We start from the raw sequence: 18,839 nt of genomic DNA on the forward strand, positions 1-18,839 counted from the left end.
GTCCTGTTTTTTTCATTCTGACGTGATCCTTTCTCTGTTTATGCCAGTTCAAAAATAATGGTATCTTCCTAATACAAATATCTGTATAGCATGCCCTCAGTTTGCATGTCATTTGACTGAGACCATAGCTTAATTGTGCAGTCTTTCTAATTCTCCTGAGTATTAACCATTCCCAGCTAGATATTACTAGCTTTTCTCCTTTTGATCTACATTTTTGATTTGACAGTACTGTTTTTATTTATATTTTTAATATGTGATCAAATATGAAACTACACAGTTTTAAAGGTACAGCACAACTATAAACTGCACAAACATCTGTATCTAAAGCATACAGAACTAGCAAAGTATATTACTGCCTCATGGAGTCCAGGTGTGTCAAATGTTGCCTGACATCATACAGACACTTAAACCCACTTCTGAAAGTGTCACTGCATCTTCATTATTCTCAGGTCATAGGAGGAGACATTCTGGAAGGTGGCGTTATGATAAAATGTATATACTGTTGCCATTTCTGAAGGAAAATTCAAAATGTATTTTCAAGACTAAATTGTGGCCACCATTCACATGGGGTGGGATTTTCAATGCAGTTGTCATCCAGTTTCTTTACTATTTGAACAATAAAGTATAACCCAAATGTGCAAGAAGTGTGTTATAGGAGATAATGCAGAAGCACTGGTATGAAAGCTGGCATTTCCAGTGTAAACTACAGTTTGGGGAGTTTCTCTCTGCCACTTTAAATTGCTTCAAAAGCAAAAGAGGTACCCAAAGGACTGGTCTCTGCCTTATATGTAAACCAGAATGTTTGCCTGATTTCCTTTTATGGAGGGAGGTAAAGCTTCAGATAACGTTGATTAAAAAACACTACTGTAAACGCTTCCCCCATATCTCTTAAACACAAAAGCTTAAATTTAAACACAATCTTACACTCAAAGTAGACTAAGCTCGGTAGCATTTTTCTTTAAAGCCTTGAGCTTTCAAAAATTGAAATTTTTTTAAAGTTAGGAAGAGCCTTTGAACATGCTCAGTTTATCTGTGTTTTTATGTAGCAATAGTGTTTTAAGTTTCACGGGGTAAGAAACTTGTCATCGTGCTGTCTCTTCATCATTGTTTACAAGAGTATAAAGTTTATCCTGGGAGAAGGAGTTGCAACACAGAATACTTTTTCAGCATAAAAACAATGAAAATCAATTCATAACCGTATCTTTTGGGGACTCACTCATATGTAGGCTCTATACAGACTGGGTTGGGGTAAAAGGGATAGCTCTATCGGAAAATTCATACTCCTGCCAAGTGCCATGTACTTGAATGGACTTTTTCAACAAAAATGACAAACCTCTTCGGTGATGCCATTTTTATTTTTAAGAGCATTAAATATTTAAGGATGAGACACATCATCCAAAAGCAGGGAAACGAAAGGCAAGCACAGCAGGATGAATTAAATACAAATTATATTGCATGTATGGTCTTCTGTCAGGCACTCTGATGATGACAAGAAGGCAATATTACCATATGTTAAGGTCTTGGGTGACAGAGTGTGACAGGTAGAGTGTAAGGTTTAGTCTGAAATTTTGTTATTTAAAAGCAAACAAAAAAAGGCAGGAAAAAAAGCAATCTTATAGCAGCTTCTGCAAGTTAACATACTGTGAACTGTCTTAAGAGTATGTAAGGTTGTTTGTTTGTTTGTTTTTTAAAACAAGAAAAAGTTTTTAAATTATTTGAGAGCTCATCAAGCATAAGCTGACTACATGCTATAAATAGTGGTTCTGCAGGTGAATAATGTGTAAATCTTTCCTGTTGGGTATCTCTGCAAGGCCTTGTCTATACTGGAAAACTGCATTGAATTAGATTTTAAAAATCAATCTAGTTAAACCTGTGCAAATCTCTATTATAGATGTACTTAAAACCTGTTTATCCCTTTCTTACAGTGATACAGCTTAAGCAAACTAAATTGATATTAAAAAAAAGTTACACTAGCTCTACTGTATCTACAATAAGGGTTCACATAGGTTTAAGCAGATTGATATATATATATTTTTTTTAATCAATTTTGTTACAGCAGAGCACTTTTTCAGTATGGTCAAGGACTATATCTTTGTTAGCTGCTTCTAGTTCAGCACAAGATAGAACATTCCTCTGTAAAAACACCTTGCTTTTTTTCCCTTAGTTGATTCCTAGGGTAAACGTTTAGTTGAAAGCTTATTTGCGTTTCAATGTCCCCTTTAGCATCTTGAAAACTTGCGTCATATCCCCTCTCCACCGTCATTTCACCAGTGAGTACAACCCCAGATTTTCCATGCTATCTGTATACATTTAACCCACCTAGTCCTGGTGTTACTCCTGCTGCTGCACTCCTACAGAGCTCTACTAGCTCCAAGGCCTTTCCCTAATAAGGTGCCTAAAATTAGGTACAGTAAATATGCATACAAGTAGAGTGATGGTGATAAACTTTGTGCTTGAGTTGTACTGTGTGCTCCTTTTCTGTTCCAGTTTTGTTTGCTTTTTTTGTCATCGCCATGTTCTGTCCTTGTTCCATCTGTAATCACTGTCAAGCTGTTGCCCTTCAGGATCACTGTTTTTGTTCTCAGGACTTCAAGTTCTCTCAATTGAAACTCTTGAGCCGTCTGTTACTCACACTAACCTGTCTACTCTAGACCTTTCTGAACTCGAGATCCTTCATCTACATTATTTTATTTTTTGGTCTGTCTCGATGTTGAGTGCAAACTTTGATACTTTCCTGTGTTACTTATAGTACAGACAGAATTGGAAATATTAGCCCCAACAGCAATCCCTGTGCTTCTTTCACTTCCTCCTCCATATACAATAACCTTTCAACTACGAAGTGCCCCCGCCACCTAACCAGTTCTTTTTCCATATGTTTTCGAATCTGCGCTTGTTTAATGCCTCGCTTTCTAACATGATTAATCTGTCCAAAATACGTTTAAAAATTGGTTGTCCCTCACTTTATCCCTGTGTGGACACAGTATAAACACCAAAAAACTTCGTCCAGATTGTTTTTTGAATTTTACAATTTTAAAATGCAACTTATTGTAGTGAAACCCCTTTCAGAATACAGTTTTAGCCTAGAGCCAATTTGTGTGTCCCAGATATAGACTCTTTACAAACTAGGTTTATAATGGAAATGCTGAGAACTTTCTAATGTAGTTGAATTGGACTACACCCTTCAGGCAGATGCTGCTCGTCTCCCAACAATAATGAGACTATATACATATTGTGGCAGCTGTATTTCTCTAACCAGAAGTTTACAGCTTCACTTTTTCTAATTAGCAACTGCATAAAGTTAATTGACATTCCCCACCCCAAAAAAAGTCCCTGCAAAATTGATGTTGGTGAGCCATCTGAAGAGTCCTTACACCTAGAAAACATTTTCTGAATGTCTTCACAACTGCATTTGTTTAGTGCTTGTACAAATATTTAGAAAAATATAATTTGTGATTCTCTGCATGCTCTGTGATGACTGTTGCTTTTGTTTGTTTTGCTTTGCTTGCTTGGTGGTGGTTTGCTTTAATAGCAGTGTATGTATTTAAAAAAAAAAAAAATCTTGATATCAGGGTGAAGTGTCCCACTTGCCTTCTTTCTCTAGGCCTTGCTACCGGAGCAGCGAGCAGTGCATGCAGATTCCTACAGGAGGATTGGGCACCTCTGAAAGCTTGGCTGCTAATGATCTCATTCCTTACAATGATAAACTTACTTACACTCAAACTGGCATAAGCTGAGAAATTTGAGGATCAAATTATTCTGTGCTTTAAAAACAAAAAAACAACAATAAAAAAACCCTCTACAGTATTATGTTTTTCCTATTTATTTGTGTAGAACCTATTCTGTGAAGAAAATTCACAAGCTGTCATTTTTCAATTTGTTACAAATCCTTTTTATTTATGTTATTTAAATTGTTGACTTGTTCATTGTGGAAAGAAATACACTATTTTTCTCAAATGGTTGTAACTATTTTTATCAAAAGGTACTAATTTTTATATATGAGATTTGAAGAAAATCTGGGTTATTTATACTGAGTTTTGTACAAGATGTATAAACTTTTTAACAGGGAAAGATGACACTTTTTTTGATGTACCTGAGAAATAAAACATTTTAAATATAACAGGTGTGTCTTCTGTCTTACTAATGTATCATACTCACTACAATATTTCAGCTTTTCTAAACAAAAATCTTTTGGCCAAAATATTTATTTCACTGTTCTCTGATATGGTGGATGGGAACTATTGAATAGTATGTAATAACATGGACCCACATTCTGTCCTCAACTGGAGTGGGAGTTGCACATACATTTTTAGCAAGAGCTGCATATGCACATTTGATGAAGGAATTTGGCCTCAAGCATCCACTTCCTATGTAGTGTTGGATTTAAAAACTTGGACAAAATAGTAGTATCTGTAATGACTGAAGTCCATCTTCAAATCACAGTTCTTAGTATTCCCGTATTTCCCAGCAGTTACTGTTTTTAAGCTAGACTTCAGCATTATTTTAACAGATGTGTATAACCATTTACAGCATTATAGCCTGGCTCTTGTCTACTTGGAATACAAGCTGTGTGAAACTTTTTTTTTTTTTTTTTTTTTTTTTTTAAAGAAAACTCTGTCCTGACTTACTGAGGTTTACATCTTTTGAATGAACCTGACCTGCTTTGAGTCCATTGTCTCACTTCCTGTAACTTCAGGAGAAGGCTTTATGGATTCATAGTCTAATCAGATAAAACTTAGTTTCAATTGGTGTTCTCAAATTCATTTGAACACACAACTCCGATTATAAACCAGAACAAAATAAAACAAAAAAAATCTGCGGAGACCTGTAAGTTTTATACAGTTATACTTGAGAGACAAGTTGGGTGAGGTAATATCTTTTATTGGGCCAAGTTCTGCTGGTGAAAGAGAAGTTTTCAGGCTCCACAGAGCTTATTTTCAAAAGCTTGTCTCTTTCATGAATGGAAGCTGGTCCATTAAAAGATATTACCTCACCACCTTGTCTCTCACACCCTGAGACCAAGCAGCTACAACACCGCATACAGTTATGCTTGTATAATTATTCACTTCATGCACCAACAGCCAAACAAAAGTATTTATGACCTATGTTTCAGAGTATCTCACTAAACTTAAAAAAAGATAGATGAAAATATTTTGGCTAGAACTTGTTATGGTAAGTTCTACTTACTGCTAGATTTTATATTAAATCCCTCTGGAAAAGTCCCCAGTCTTATTACGTTATATACTGCTTCCTACATGATATGGGATTCTAAAATACTGTTTTTAACTACAGTATATATAAAACTCCTTCTATTGAGATCCTTTTGGAGCTTCTTCAGGTAAAATGTAATTCTATTTGCAATTCCCTCCATAATGGAATCCATTCTATAGAATTTTAAATAAATAAGCAACTATTCTCTGGGAAAAAATACTCTCCTCCAGCCTCCGATTAATGCCCCACCCCATGTAAGAAAGTGGCTTGCTTACAGGCCCTTTCAGGGTTCAGTATTTTATCAAAGTGACTCTTGGCTAACACCCATTCAGATGTCTTTTAAAATATAGGTAGAAACTGGCATTTAAACTAACACTGTATTTCCTTGCCTATGACTGCTAATTACCAAAATGTCTCCAAATACCTTTCTTTGTGATCTGCCTTCTCTTTCCAACTGCTCCAGGGAAATTGCAATGCAGTGTCTGGTTTTTGCAGGCATTCTCATTGCAGTACATTATTGTGTTTCAGCTGGCTTGTGAGTTACATTGCTGAAGAAAACTGGCAAAAGGAGGCTGATTACTAACATTTCTGAATAGCCAGAAGCCTGTAATCTACAGCTATAATAAAGGAAGCAAACTTTGGGGAAGTAGCAAGTCCCACCATTTATTTTTACAGACTGAAGGTTGTGGGGATTATTTGACTTTAAAGAGACACTGTCAAACTAAAATAAAAATAGGTTTGTATGATTTTTGTTCCCCTGCAGTAGTGAACCCAAACGCAACAGAACTTTGTCTAGAGCGTGAGAACCGAAAGTGAAAACTGTCAGGTCTGATTTTCATTGCCCAGCCTGAGTGAAAAGTAAAAAGCACATATGAAAGTAAACTAGATTTGTTAAATTTAATAATCTAAGGTATTGCTAATAAGAACTCTAAAAATTATTGTAATGTTGACCGTGTCCCTTTAGAATAAGTGCATAAATATTTGCCTACACAAACTGCGTAACAGATGTGAGCCCATCTTTTAAAGCAGACTCATATTGGCTACCAAATCTGTCTCCCAGCCCAGTATCACCTGAGAGGAGACAAATAACAATTGATGTGTCTTTGACTTAACTCTCACATAACTGTTCACCTTTTAGGGGGGCCATGCTCAGCTTCTAAAGATGATGGAAGAACGTATGATGGATGTTGAGCAGAAATTGAAGCTTGTGAAGAGGCTTCTCCAAGATAAAGTGAACCAACTGAAAGAACAAGTAAGCCTTACCATTCCTCTCCTGGGATCCCACATACCTTGTGTACACAACTTAAGCGAGCAAAGTATGCCAGATTCTACTTTTGTTCCAAGTAGATTGTAAAAGCCTTTTATGCTTTTGATCTAAAACCACAGCACGCTTGACTAAAGATTCTGAGTTCAGCATCCACAATTTGTTAGTAATTGACTGGGAATTATGATTGCTCAGTACCTTGCAAGACCTAAAACTGGGAAACAAACCTCTCCAATTTGGGAGAAGCATCTTAATTGAAGAGTGGTTGTACATGGGGTAAGAGGGAGAACAAGGTACTTTCCCAAAGATTACACTTTGGGGATGTTCCCTCCCAAGGATTTATAGCACGTGCCAAGGGAAAAACTTACCCAGACACACAGCAGGTTCTTTGCTCCTGTTTTCCTTTATTAGGATACAAGCGTTTTCTGAGTTACCTAAATGTTCATCTCTTCCCTGTTGGAAAAAATAAAAATGCCCATGAATTCCAGTGAGCTTTTTAGCAGTCTCACTAAATAAATTACACTTAACATTCAGCTTTATTTCACAGTTCAGGGCTGAAAAGTGTACAAATAAGCTCTCTTATTTGAGATATAATAGATGAAAACGGGCAAATGCACTGCATGTAGATTGGTTTATTGAGCACGGCTGTGTACTTAACTTTCCTCACCATGTCACAAATGTTGTGTTCCCTTTCAATGCATGTAGGAGTTCATGGTGACTGAAAATCCATTCCCGAAATAAGATTTTAAGTCTTGTATATAATTTACTTAACTTATATTAATTCTACATTCAGTCAAACAATTTACATTTTGGGGATGTATTATTAAATCAGATTACTTGAGGGGAAATGGAAAATACTTTCCTTAGTGAATAGTCAACACATTTATTAAAAAATGCAATTTTTGTTGCAATATTAGATTTAAATAGCCGAGACAATTTGTTCCTACCTCATATTTCCCTCATGACAGAATCTATCCACCCAAAGCTAGAGATGACTGGTTTTAAATAAATTTAGTCCCACAGAGGCAGCTTCCCTATACAAGTGAATGAACTGCATCTTAAACCCAACAAAGCTTCCAAAGATTCAAAACACAAGTCGCTAGAAGAGTCAAAAAACTAAGATCTCCCCTTCCTCAGGAGATGAGGTGGTCCCTGGGTTCACTTACTTTATTTAATTTTTACTGATCTCTTTTGAGAGGAGCAGGGACTGGTAGACATCTCCAGGAGTGGCAGAGAGGACTTTCTTAAGCAGTGGGTCAGTGGAAGGAAGATAAGATGATTGGTGTCCTGAAAGATCTGAGATATCTGGTAGTAAATTTGCCAGGGAGATTAATATGGCCAAGCATATGGCTAACCATTAAATTCAAGTACATAGAGTCTTTGGACAGAAGAGAATCCTGAGCAGACCAAGCTAGTTCAGTTGAATAAGGGATTTGGGAAACAGTGGTGTGGAAGGCCCAGGCAGGCGGAATTATTGTCATTGGTGGGCTCATCCCTGGAGTTGTGGAGTCACAGTTGCAGCTGGACTCTCCTGTAAAGTGGGAGGCCAACAGATTTTACTTACCCACTCATCAGGGAAATGCAGTACTGACAGACAGGGTCCAGCTGCCCTTACCATCGCCCCAAATCACCCACAAAAGGACTGTTCTCAAAGGAATAAAGGCAGAGTACTGGTGGACTTCGCCCACTTATATAGGGAAAACCTGTGTTCCAGAACTTTCCATCACAGCTGTATCTGTGGGACCCAGTGGATGTGTCTAATTGCAGTCATCTGCCACTCTGGGCTGATGGGTTCTGGTGTATGAGAATTTACCGAGCCTTAAAGAATTGGGGCATGATTCTACAAACACTTGCATGCACTAACTGCATAAGCAAGGGTTTGCAGACCTTGATTTGTGGACCCATAATATCTGTCTCATGTCTGACCTTCTGCACAACCTCTTTCCACCTTCAAGATACGAGTAGTGCCCATAAACATTAGGAAATGTTTCATTTATAACAGGTGAAAATATCCAATTTGGTGTATCCTTTTCCTGTGGATGATTTCATATAATCATGCACTACATGAATGAATGGATGAGGGTGCTCACAATAAATTGAACCAACAGCTTGCCTAAACACAGCACTGCTTTCACTTATATCTCTTCATACATAAAAAGCTGGGAGTAACTTTTATATATATATTTAGCTCTCCAAGAATACTAAAGCAGATGCAATGGTTAAGGATCTCTATGTTGAAAACGCACAATTGCTGAAAGCTCTGGAGATGACAGAACAGCGACAGAAAACTGCTGAGAAGAAAAACTACTTCTTAGAAGAAAAGATTGCCAACCTCAGTAAAATAGTAAAGAACCTGGCATCGCCATCTTTGAATTCTACTCCTCAATTAAGGTCCTAGCAAAGCCATACATATATTCAAAAGCTGTCTTGCACTTTACTGAAATGTTAAGATTTCAACTTCTCACTGTGCTGCCTTTGTGTATTCTAGATGTTGGTTAACAGAGGTCCCAAAGTAGATAGTTTAAAGTTAAAACCTAAACTGATTGCTGCCAACAAACTTCTGGTTGCGTTCCTAAGCCACTTTCCTGCCCAGTTTTGTCAAAAACGACCCTATTCAGGATTGTAGAAAAGATTTGGATCTGTGATTCTATGTAACTTAACTTATTTTAACTGCTTTATTTTTAAATATATACTCTGGTTTTATTGTAGTGAATTAATTTGGTAACTCATGTCTACATTGAAACCTAGGTCTAAGGGGAACCTTTGCAACTTAGGTCTCAGTTAAGCTTAGAATGTTTTAAAAGTTTATGTATAATACACCTCTACCCCGATATAATGCTGTCCTCAGGAGCCAAAAAAATCTTACCGTGTTATAGATGAAACCATGTTATATCGAACTTGCTTTGATCCGCCAGAGCGCGCAGCCCCGCCCCCCTGGAGCGCTGCTTTACCGCGTTATATCCGAATTCGTGTTATATTGGGTCGCGTTATATCGCGGTAGAGGTGTACTTTAAAGTCTAAACTCAACATATCATCTGGGTCATCTCTAGATGTCATTGTTAGAATAATTCATATTAGGAAACAGACTTCATCTGTTTCCTATATACTGCAAATAGATTCTGGAGTAAAGCAGTATGCTTCAACTGATGCACTCGGCTTCTAGCCCATTGATCAATGGCTGTTTCTTTCCAGGGTTCAGCTTCCCAAGTGGTGGTTAAAACTTGGTAAATTGAATGCTGCCATTTAACTAACCATAGCAGTATCTAATCCTGAGAAATGTCCCATGTGGTGAGTGTGACAATGACTTACACAGCTGCGATTAAACACTCCTTTACAAATATGTTAAGGGCCTTAAATTAAAACAGAGGAACAATCTCCAAACAGAAAGTGATCTGGCTTCTACTTGAATATTTTTTAACTAGGCAAAGCACTGAAATGTATTTATGGAATAATCCTGTATTGGCAGGAGAATGGAGAAGAGGACCTACATAAACTTTAGTCTGTAATATCTATGGCAATGATCCTGCAATGGGGTCTACTAACATAGACCTCTGATGACCATACACACTTCCATTTGGTGTCAGTGGGAGTCTGTACAGACAGGTCTCTGCTAGTGGGTCCTGCTACAGGATCCGAGTTTGTGATTGTAAAGAGTTATATTTGAGGTCACCTCAGCAACTTGGAACGATAGCATAAACTAGCTTCCTGCACTACTATAAATATGGAACTTAATGTCTGTGTATGAAGATAACCACTTATTCAAGCTTTAAGAAACCTTGTTTATGAAAAGAATGATAAACCAAACTGTATTATCTAATATGACTAGATAAAAATAGACTTAAGACAATAAGATTTTTAAAATGTTAATGTGAATGTAATACTGGTGAGAGGGGCCAGGATAAGACTGGAAGAAGTGTTGTGATTGGCGCAATCTATATAAGGGCTTGAAGGATCGATTGATCAAGGTGAGAGGGGCCAGTTTGGCAGCAGTAGTGGGATTTGGAGGAAGGGTTAAAAATGTTCAAACTGTATTCAAATCCTTGTCTCTGAGACTGCCAACAATGTGCCAGTTACGGTAGTGTTTGTGACATGCAACTGTCCACTAGGAACTGAAATGAGACTGCCAATTCACTTGCCACAAGCCACTAGCCAGCCTGCAGAGAATGACTTTCAGTTTATACTGATTTAGCCAGGTAAAGCATTGTCAAGACTGTTATACCTAACAGGTTACTTATTAATTGGAGGGTGAAGGGATTGGATAATAGATACCTGGTGTGACCCTTTCCTTGTACTGCCAGTCTGCTCGATTCCTTTATGCAGGCAATATTGTGAATGTTACAAGAATCCATAGAGATTTGTTTTCTTCCTATGTACAGGAATGGAGCATAAGGACACGGCAGAGAAAATAATCACCATGAATGCATGTCCGATGATAGAAAATTATGCACTGTTTTCCTGTTGAAAGGGTGCAATGAATATACAGGGTTTTATTTAAAAACAAAAATCAGCTTGGAGTGTTTACATTTTAACTCTTAAAACTTTAAAAAGATTTGTTCAATATACCTTAAAAGGTAGACCAATTACAATGATAGCACAAACATATCTAGCACTACACAAAGCAAGAAAACCTTAGTTAGAAATCATTTCGTGACTGTACTGTGCTGTCCCTTTCCACTCGCAATCTTCTATCTTGGTAGATGACAAGTTCTAACGCTTGCATACACCATTTTTACATTGACTGCAGAAGCAGTCTTTTATTACTGCAAATTACATTGAAGTAAATTGGTGTTCCCTTTTTAAATCCCAAAGAGTATAAATATTTTGCTTATGCTAATATTGACCAGTTAGCTTGGTAAGTCACACACCTAATAAAGTTTTGATGCATGGGCAATTGGACTAAAATGTGTGTTGACAATAAGGAAATTGAGCACACGTCTCTAAGGTTATGTCTCGCTTAGGAAAATAGGCAGTATTTTTAAAATGGCAGCGTAGACATAATTCAGCTGGCTATGGTCATCCTAGAAAAAGGTGTTAGCTAGCATTTTTTAATGCACTATATTTTCCTAGACTAGACAATGACCTAGGGCGTGTCTACATTTACTGGTAGATTGGCACTGCTGCAATCGATGCAGCGAGTCGATGTAGCGGGTCTGGTGAAGACACACTAAATCGATGGGAGAGCACTCGCCGAGAAGCGTAAGGGAAGTCAATGGGAGACGCTCTCCCATTGACACAGCACAGTATAGCCACCTTGGTAAGTGGATCTAACTACATCGACTTCAGTTACGTTATTCACATAACTGAAGTTGCGTAAGTTAGATCGATTTACAGCGGTAGTGTAGACCAGCCCCTAATGTTAACATATGTGGCAAATTGTCAGACATCATGGGGATATTGAAGTAGATTGTCCTTAAATTGCTGCGTAATTAAATAAAATCTCACATGGATGCTTTTTTAAAAGAATAGACTCCAAATTTGGCTTTCTGGCACTTATTTTCTCTTGGATTTTAAAAAAAGCACTGATCAGAATCAATGTCAAAAAAGGGTAGGTAACTTTTGTTGCAGGGATAGTGCACAGAGATTGATTTCTCCCCTTCTCTCTTAATCTATCCTTCCTTTCATGTATTTAGCTTCAAATACTAATCCCACCACTGAGGACAGTTGGGAGGTGGGGGGCCATGAGGGAGTTCAACCTCCCTTGTTCAGGCACAATTCAAGGTGACTTCATTGGGATATTTGTGTGAATAAAGCGTTCTCAAAAGTGCCCTTTGACATTGCACCTTCCAGAGCTATTAAATGCTGCTTAGAGCATCTGCCAGAAGGGTTGCTTGAGAAGCAGTTTAGGACACTTCCTCCCCAGATGGTATGCAGTGGTGAAACTGAGGCCCCAAACTCTGATGCCCTGTCAGTGAAATGTATGCCTGACCACTGGGCTGGCACAGTTACTTGCATATACTTTTTTACCATGCATTTGAGCCAATGGATATACACCTATGAAAAGTATTAAGTATTTATAGTTTCTGATGCCTAAATATCATGTTAGAAACCTGGATATCCCATATAGGCATTCTAAAAATGCCGAAGTCTGTAATAGCAAACTCATCTATGCTCAACAAAACTTGAAGCACTAGGCCTCAATCAAAACAATGGGTCTTGCCAATTCAAAGATAATATAACAGTGTTTTAAAAAGTATTCCCATTGTTTCCTACACCATGCTGTGTGAATCACTGTGAAGAGAAGTGTTTTGGAATTGGGTTTTTGGTGGGGAATATATATATAAATTCATTCCAAACAACTTGAGGGATTGTCTTATATCTGCACAGTTAAGGAGCTGCGTGTCAATTTGCATTGGTAAAAAGTATATACAGTATTAGCACTTTTTCCTCAGTCAGCTGAGGCTGAATTTAAATTCAAAGAAAGGAAATTTTGATTTTGTCAGAGCAAAGGGATTTTGTAACCCAACTGACATTCACTATTTATGGATGTTGCATAAAATGATTTAAGGAAACAGTGTACTTTAGCAAAGAACAGGAAAATCCTTTGGTAAATCTAAAGGAAATGATGTTATAACTGCATTCTGTTGCTTTGCTGATGTTCAGCCCTCTCACCCATTAATAGCTTCTGTTCCCACTAAATGTCAAATGCTGTAATTAGTGATAATTAACTTCTGTAGAGATGAAGACTAGTGGGTGTATTTTTTATCATGTTTGCATTGTATTATATCAGTATAATATACTGTATTACAACAGTTGTCTTTATACCATCATGTAAAACAGAAAAACAAACCGACATTTATACTGAAATTAAAAATATAAATTACTGTATTCACAACTTGCTTTATTTTTTCCTTGTATGAAAATATTTGAGTATTTTGCTATGGCGACCAATAACTCTATTCAGTTGTAATTCATATGCCTGTACTAATCAAAGCTACATTTTTAACTGGGTAAAATAGTAATAAAAATTGAGAGGTTTGTAGTTAATGATAAAAACATTATGAATTTTCCATTATGAAAAAGATAAACCAGTTTAGGGAGGAAAAAGCCAATAATGAACCTACCTCTTAATTTATTTTTACTCTAGCCTGTTCTCATCCTCCAGTGTTTTCCCCCTTAATCATTGTTACCGGTTTAAATATTTTTATTAAAAAGCTAATCTTTAATACACAATTATTTGATTGTAAAAATTATTAAAATATTCAGAATTTGACTTCAGATAGGCTTTTCTATTGGTAATAGATTAATGAGCTTCCTCTAATTTGCACTGCTGGAGGGTTAGTTTCTTCTTCGAATGCTTGCTCGTGTCGATTCCATTCTAGGTGTGTGTGTGCCCACGTGCAGTCGGAGATTTTTGGCTTTGCAGTACCTGTAGGGTGGGCTGTAGTTCCCTCTTGAGTGCCACACTCATGCACTGCCAACCCTATGCCCTCTCAGTTCCTTCTTACCACCCATGATGGTTGGTCGTAGTGCCTTGTCTTTGATCGCAAGAGCATTAGCAGTTCTTACAGTCCATTGTTCTCTCCTTTGTTGTTATAATAATATAGATTCTAGGACTGGAAGGGACCTCGAGAGGTCATCAAGTCCAGTCCCCTGCCCTCATGGCAGGACCAAATACTGTCTAGACCATCCCTGATAGACATTTATCTAACCTACTCTTAAATATCTCCAGCGATGGAGATTCCACAACCTCCTTAGGCAATTTATTCCAGTGTTTAACCACCCTGACAGTTAGGAACTTTTTCCTAATGTCCAACCTAAACCTCCCTTGCTGCAGTTTAAGCTCATTGCTTCTTGTTCTATCCTTAGAGACTAAGGTGAACAAGTTTTCTCCCTCCTCCTTATGACACCCTTTTAGATACCTGAAAACTGCTATCATGTCCCCTCTGTCTTCTCTTTTCCAAACTAAACAAACCCAATTCTCTCAGCCTTCCTTCATAGGTCATGTTCTCAAGACCTTTAATCATTCTTGTTGCTCTTCTTTGGACCCTCTCCAATTTCTCCACATCTTTCTTGAAATGCAGTGCCCAGAACTGTACACGATACTCCAGTTGAGGCCTAAACAGAGCAGAGTAGAGCGGAAGAATGACTTCTTGTGTCTTGCTCACAACACACCTGTTAATACATCCCAGAATCACGTTTGCTTTTTTTGCAACAGCATCACACTGTTGACTCATATTTAGCTTGTGGTCCACTTTAACCCCTAGATCCCTTTCTGCCGTACTCCTTCCTAGATGGTCTCTTCCCATTCTGTATGTGTGAAATTGATTTTTCCTTCCTAAGTAGAGCACTTTGCATTTGTCTTTGTTAAACTTCATCCTGTTTACCTCAGACCATTTCTCCAATTTGTCCAGATCATTTTGAATTATGACCCTGTCCTCCAAAGCAGTTGCAATCCCTCCCAGTTTGGTATCATCTGCAAGCTTAATAAGCGTACTTTCTACGCCAATATCTAAGTCGTTAATGAAGATATTGAACAGAGCCGGTCCCAAAACACACCCCTGCGGAACCCCACTTGTTATGCCTTTCCAGCAGGATTGGGAACCATTAATAACAACTCTCTGAGTAGGGTTATTCAGCCAGTTATGCACCCACCTTATAGTAGCCCCATATAAGTTGTATTTGCCTAGTTTATCGATAAGAATATCATGTGAGACCATATCAAATGCCTTACTAAAGTCTAGGTATACCACATCCACAACTTCTCCCTTATCCACAAGACTCGTTATCCTATCAAAGAAAGCTATCAGATTGGTTTGACATGATTTGTTCTTTACAAATCCATGCTGGCTATTCCCATCACCTTACCACCTTCCAAGTGTATACCTCCATATAATATGGAGATATCCCTATCTCATAGAGCTGGAAAGTCATCAAGTCCAGCCCCTTGCCTTCACTAGCAGGACCAAGTACTGATTTTGCCCCAGATCCCTAAGTGGCCCCCTCAAGGATTGAACTCACAACCCTGGGTTTAGCAGGCCTATGCTCAAATCACTGAGCTATCCCTCCCCCAAGTTGACAGGTACTTAGTTAGACCTTTAAGTTAAGTGTTAGATTGGTTGTTTAGGAGTTAGAGTCCTGGCTGGGACTTCGCCTTAAGGCCGGGCATACACCGTTCCCCAGGCTTTAAGCCATGTTCATCATGCAGCAAGCCAATGCCCATTAGTGACCCCCTATGAGAGCTGTTTAAAGTGTTTGGGGGAGTCCACAGAAAGGATAAGTGCAGATCTGCAGAAACTTTCGCCTTCAAACTCATGCATTCCCTAGATGTCAGAAGGGCGCTAGCCTACATTGAAAGGATCAAGCCATTCCACAAGTTGACGCAATTCTTCGTCGCGGTGGCCGACAGGATGAAAGGTTGTCCAGTGTCCACTCAAAGAATTTCTTCTTGGATCACTGTCTGTTTTCGCTGCTGCTACAATCAGGCGAAGATGCCACCTCCGGCGATTGTCACCGCCCACTCAACCAGGGCGCAAGTCTCTTCGGCAGCTTTCCTAGCCCAAGTGCCTATCCCAGGACATCTGTAGGGTAGCCACCTGGTCATCTGTCCATACGTTCACATCCCATGACACACTTATCCAGCTGGCCCAGGACAATGCTGGCTTTGATAAAGCAGTACTGCAAGCCGCTGAACTGTGAACTCAGAGCCCGCCTCCGAGGATACTGCTTGTGAGTCACCTAGAATGGAATCTACATGAGCAACCACTCAAAAAAGAAAAAACCTGTTACCTACTTTTTCATAACTGTTGTTCTTCAAAATGTGTTTTCTAATGTCCATTCCATTACCTGCCCCTCTGTCAGATTGCTGGCAAGAAGGAACTGAGAGAGCATAGGGTTGGCAATGTCTAATATACCAGCACATGAGCGAGGCACTCAAGAAGATGCTACAACCAACCCTACAGCTACCACTAAGACAAAAATCTCCCATGGGTGCGCACCCGCCTAGAATGGAATGAACATTAGCAATCATGGAGCAATGGAGAACAAGGAGCAATGGTCTCAAGTTGCAGCGGGGGAGGTCTAGGTTGGATATTAGGAAACACTATTTCACCAGGAGGGTGGTGAAGCACTGGAATGCTTTACCTAGGGAGGTGGTGGAATCTCCTTCCTTGGAGGTTTTTAAGGCCCAGCTTGACAAAGCCCTGGCTGGGATGATTGAGTTGGGGATTGGTCGTGCTTTGAGCAGGGGGTTGGACTAGATGACCTCCTGAGGTCCCTTCCAACCCTGATATTCTATGATCTCGAAAAACAACAGTTACGAAAAGGTAGGTAACCATTTTTCTATGCCATTTTTTATGCTGGTGTGCTGTGATCATTGCCTATCATACTGACCAAATATTCTCATTGTTCCTTGTGCTTCCCTGTCTGTATCCATTTGTTATCCCTTCTCTTACATTTAGATTGTAATCTCTTTAGGGCAGGGATTGTTTTTTGTTGTGTGCATATCCCCTACCTAACACAATGGAGTCCTGGTTGCTGCAGTAATACAAATATGCAGCTTACGCACCTCAACTAGCTTTGCACCATGCCCATCCATTAGCCTAGTGGCTCTTGCTTTTCGCTGTCACGGGCGAGTGTTCACGTGTGACATCTCTAGGGGGCTGGAGAATGAGAACAGGCCAGTGGGGGGGTAAGAGCTCACCTCCTGAGGGAGTTTATGGCAACCCAATTATTTAATATAGTTCCTTGAGTAGTAGGTGACCAGCCTACCACTGGAATCAAAGCATGGAGGCCTTACTCCCAGGCCCAGCTCTCGGACCATGTGCCAGGCCACCACAACAGGCCAGGGCTTGTGATCTAACTGCCATAAAATGTGTCTCCTCTGTGTTCCCTTCCTGCCTCTTTCCTCCCAGGGCCTGTTCTGGACCCCTTATGTCTCCCAGCCTCTTTCCTTTCCTCTGTCATCCTCAACTAGGCCTGTTCTTGGCCCTTTGTGTCTCCCAGCCTCCTTCCCCACTGCCTGGTCTGGGTCCATTCCTGCCCCCATCTTGTGTCCTGGTCTCCTTTCCCGCCCATAGCCCCCAGGCTCAGGACAGGCCTGCCCCAGCAGGAGGCGTCTGTCCCCAAGCCGACCCCTGGAGCAGGGGACACCCCTGGCTGGGGCGAAGGGGGCTGGGCCCTGCTGCCCCCACGATGGGGGGCAGAAGGCTCCTCCCCCCGAGTGTGGCCCCGCCCCTCCTGACCCAACGGCCACGGAACCCTCTGCCCCCCGAACGTTCTACGCCGCGCGGCGGGGCGGGGCACGAGGAGCCTCCTGTTGGCCGCAGCGGCCCTCCCCGCCGCAGGGGGCGCTGCCACGGGGCGCCGCCACCCCGCTGTCCGGCGGCGGAGGCGGGCGCTGCTGCTGTCCCACAGGGCTGTGCGCGGAGGGGCGGCCCCGCACATGGCTCGGCTGCGGCCCGGCCCCGTTCCTCCGGCACTGAGCGCGCCACGAGCGGGTGAGCGCCCGGGGCCTGCGCGCCGCCCTGCGGGGATGATGCAGCCGGGAGCCGCGCGGAGCAGCGCCGGGGGCCGCGCGGAGTGAGGCGGCCGCGGGCCCGAGACCCCCGGGCGGGGGGATGCTGTCCCGGAAGAAGACGCGCACGGAGCTCTCCAAGCCGGGCGAGGTGCAGGGCAAGTACGTGAAGAAGGAGACCAGCCCGCTGCTCCGCAGTGAGTGTCCGGGGCGGCGCGGCGCGGCGCGGCAGGAGCCTTGGCCCGCGGGCTTGAGGGGAGGGGGGGGAGGAAAAAGCGCCCCCCCGGGGGCAGTGGGGAGCGTGCCCCGGGCCTGGAGTTGTGGGGCAGCGGGGAGCGGGGGTTAGTGGGGAGTGTGCCCTGGGCCTGGAGTCCTGACTGGGGGGAAAGACCACCCCCCACCCACCCCAGGAGGTGGGCAGGGGCCTATAGTGACACCCTGCCCACCTGATGTGATGGTAAAACCTCTGTTCTTTGACTGCAATTGAAGGGGAGCCTTATTAACTTGATATGTAGGATCCGAGGGGGTAGCTCAGATGCACGTGAACGGTAAGAAGTATGTGTCAGTGCACATAAATTGTACATATTTGAATTGTTGGTGATTGCTTTTATTTTAAGGATACATTTCACGGAAGGGACTGTTTTTCTCCTGTGTTTTGTTTATACGTTGCTGAGTGTAATGGTCACCAATCCCAATAGAGGGTCTTTTGGGCACTACCACAATCTCAATAAATCAAATACAAATTAAATCTGTTAAAACTTTTGAGGTACTACACCTGCCCATAAATCCTCTAGCCAGCTGGGATTGTATGGTATTTACCAGAGATGGTTTTTACCAGCTAAAATCATGGTTTTTACTGCCCTGGGAAAAAGAGTTAGTCCCAGTTTAAGGTATTTTCGGTTTTAAAAACTGTTT

At 40.8% G+C, this 18,839-nt stretch overlaps 2 protein-coding genes across 11 annotated transcripts in view; both read left to right on the plus strand.

The window, feature by feature from the left end:
- Positions 1 to 12,361, plus strand: part of NIN (ninein) — a 108,897-nt gene extending 96,536 nt beyond the window's left edge. For 4 of the 8 annotated variants that reach the window (XM_065593968.1, XM_065593970.1, XM_065593971.1 and 1 more), the window contains 2 exons: positions 6,347 to 6,460; positions 8,661 to 12,361. In XM_065593968.1, the coding sequence (XP_065450040.1) occupies positions 6,347 to 6,460; positions 8,661 to 8,870 (324 nt within the window). In that variant the 3' untranslated portion in view covers positions 8,871 to 12,361. Of the gene's footprint in view, positions 1 to 2,223; positions 2,271 to 3,601; positions 3,805 to 6,346; positions 6,461 to 8,660 lie in introns of those variants that run through there. The other 4 variants (XR_010600837.1, XM_065593974.1, XM_065593973.1 and 1 more) reach the window with 2 other exon arrangements.
- Positions 12,362 to 17,875: 5,514 nt separating this feature from the next.
- SAV1 (salvador family WW domain containing protein 1) overlaps positions 17,876 to 18,839 on the plus strand; it is a 35,029-nt gene continuing 34,065 nt past the window's right edge. The window contains exon 1 of one of the 3 annotated variants that reach the window (XM_005290241.5): positions 17,876 to 18,121. In XM_005290241.5, coding sequence (XP_005290298.2) covers positions 18,028 to 18,121 — 94 coding nt within the window. In that variant the 5' untranslated portion in view covers positions 17,876 to 18,027. Of the gene's footprint in view, positions 18,122 to 18,444; positions 18,473 to 18,839 lie in introns of those variants that run through there. The other 2 variants (XM_005290242.5, XM_065593984.1) reach the window with 2 other exon arrangements.

The sequence above is a fragment of the Chrysemys picta genome, chromosome 4 (assembly GCF_011386835.1).
Source record: "Chrysemys picta bellii isolate R12L10 chromosome 4, ASM1138683v2, whole genome shotgun sequence".
NCBI classification, from domain to species: domain Eukaryota; kingdom Metazoa; phylum Chordata; order Testudines; family Emydidae; genus Chrysemys; species Chrysemys picta.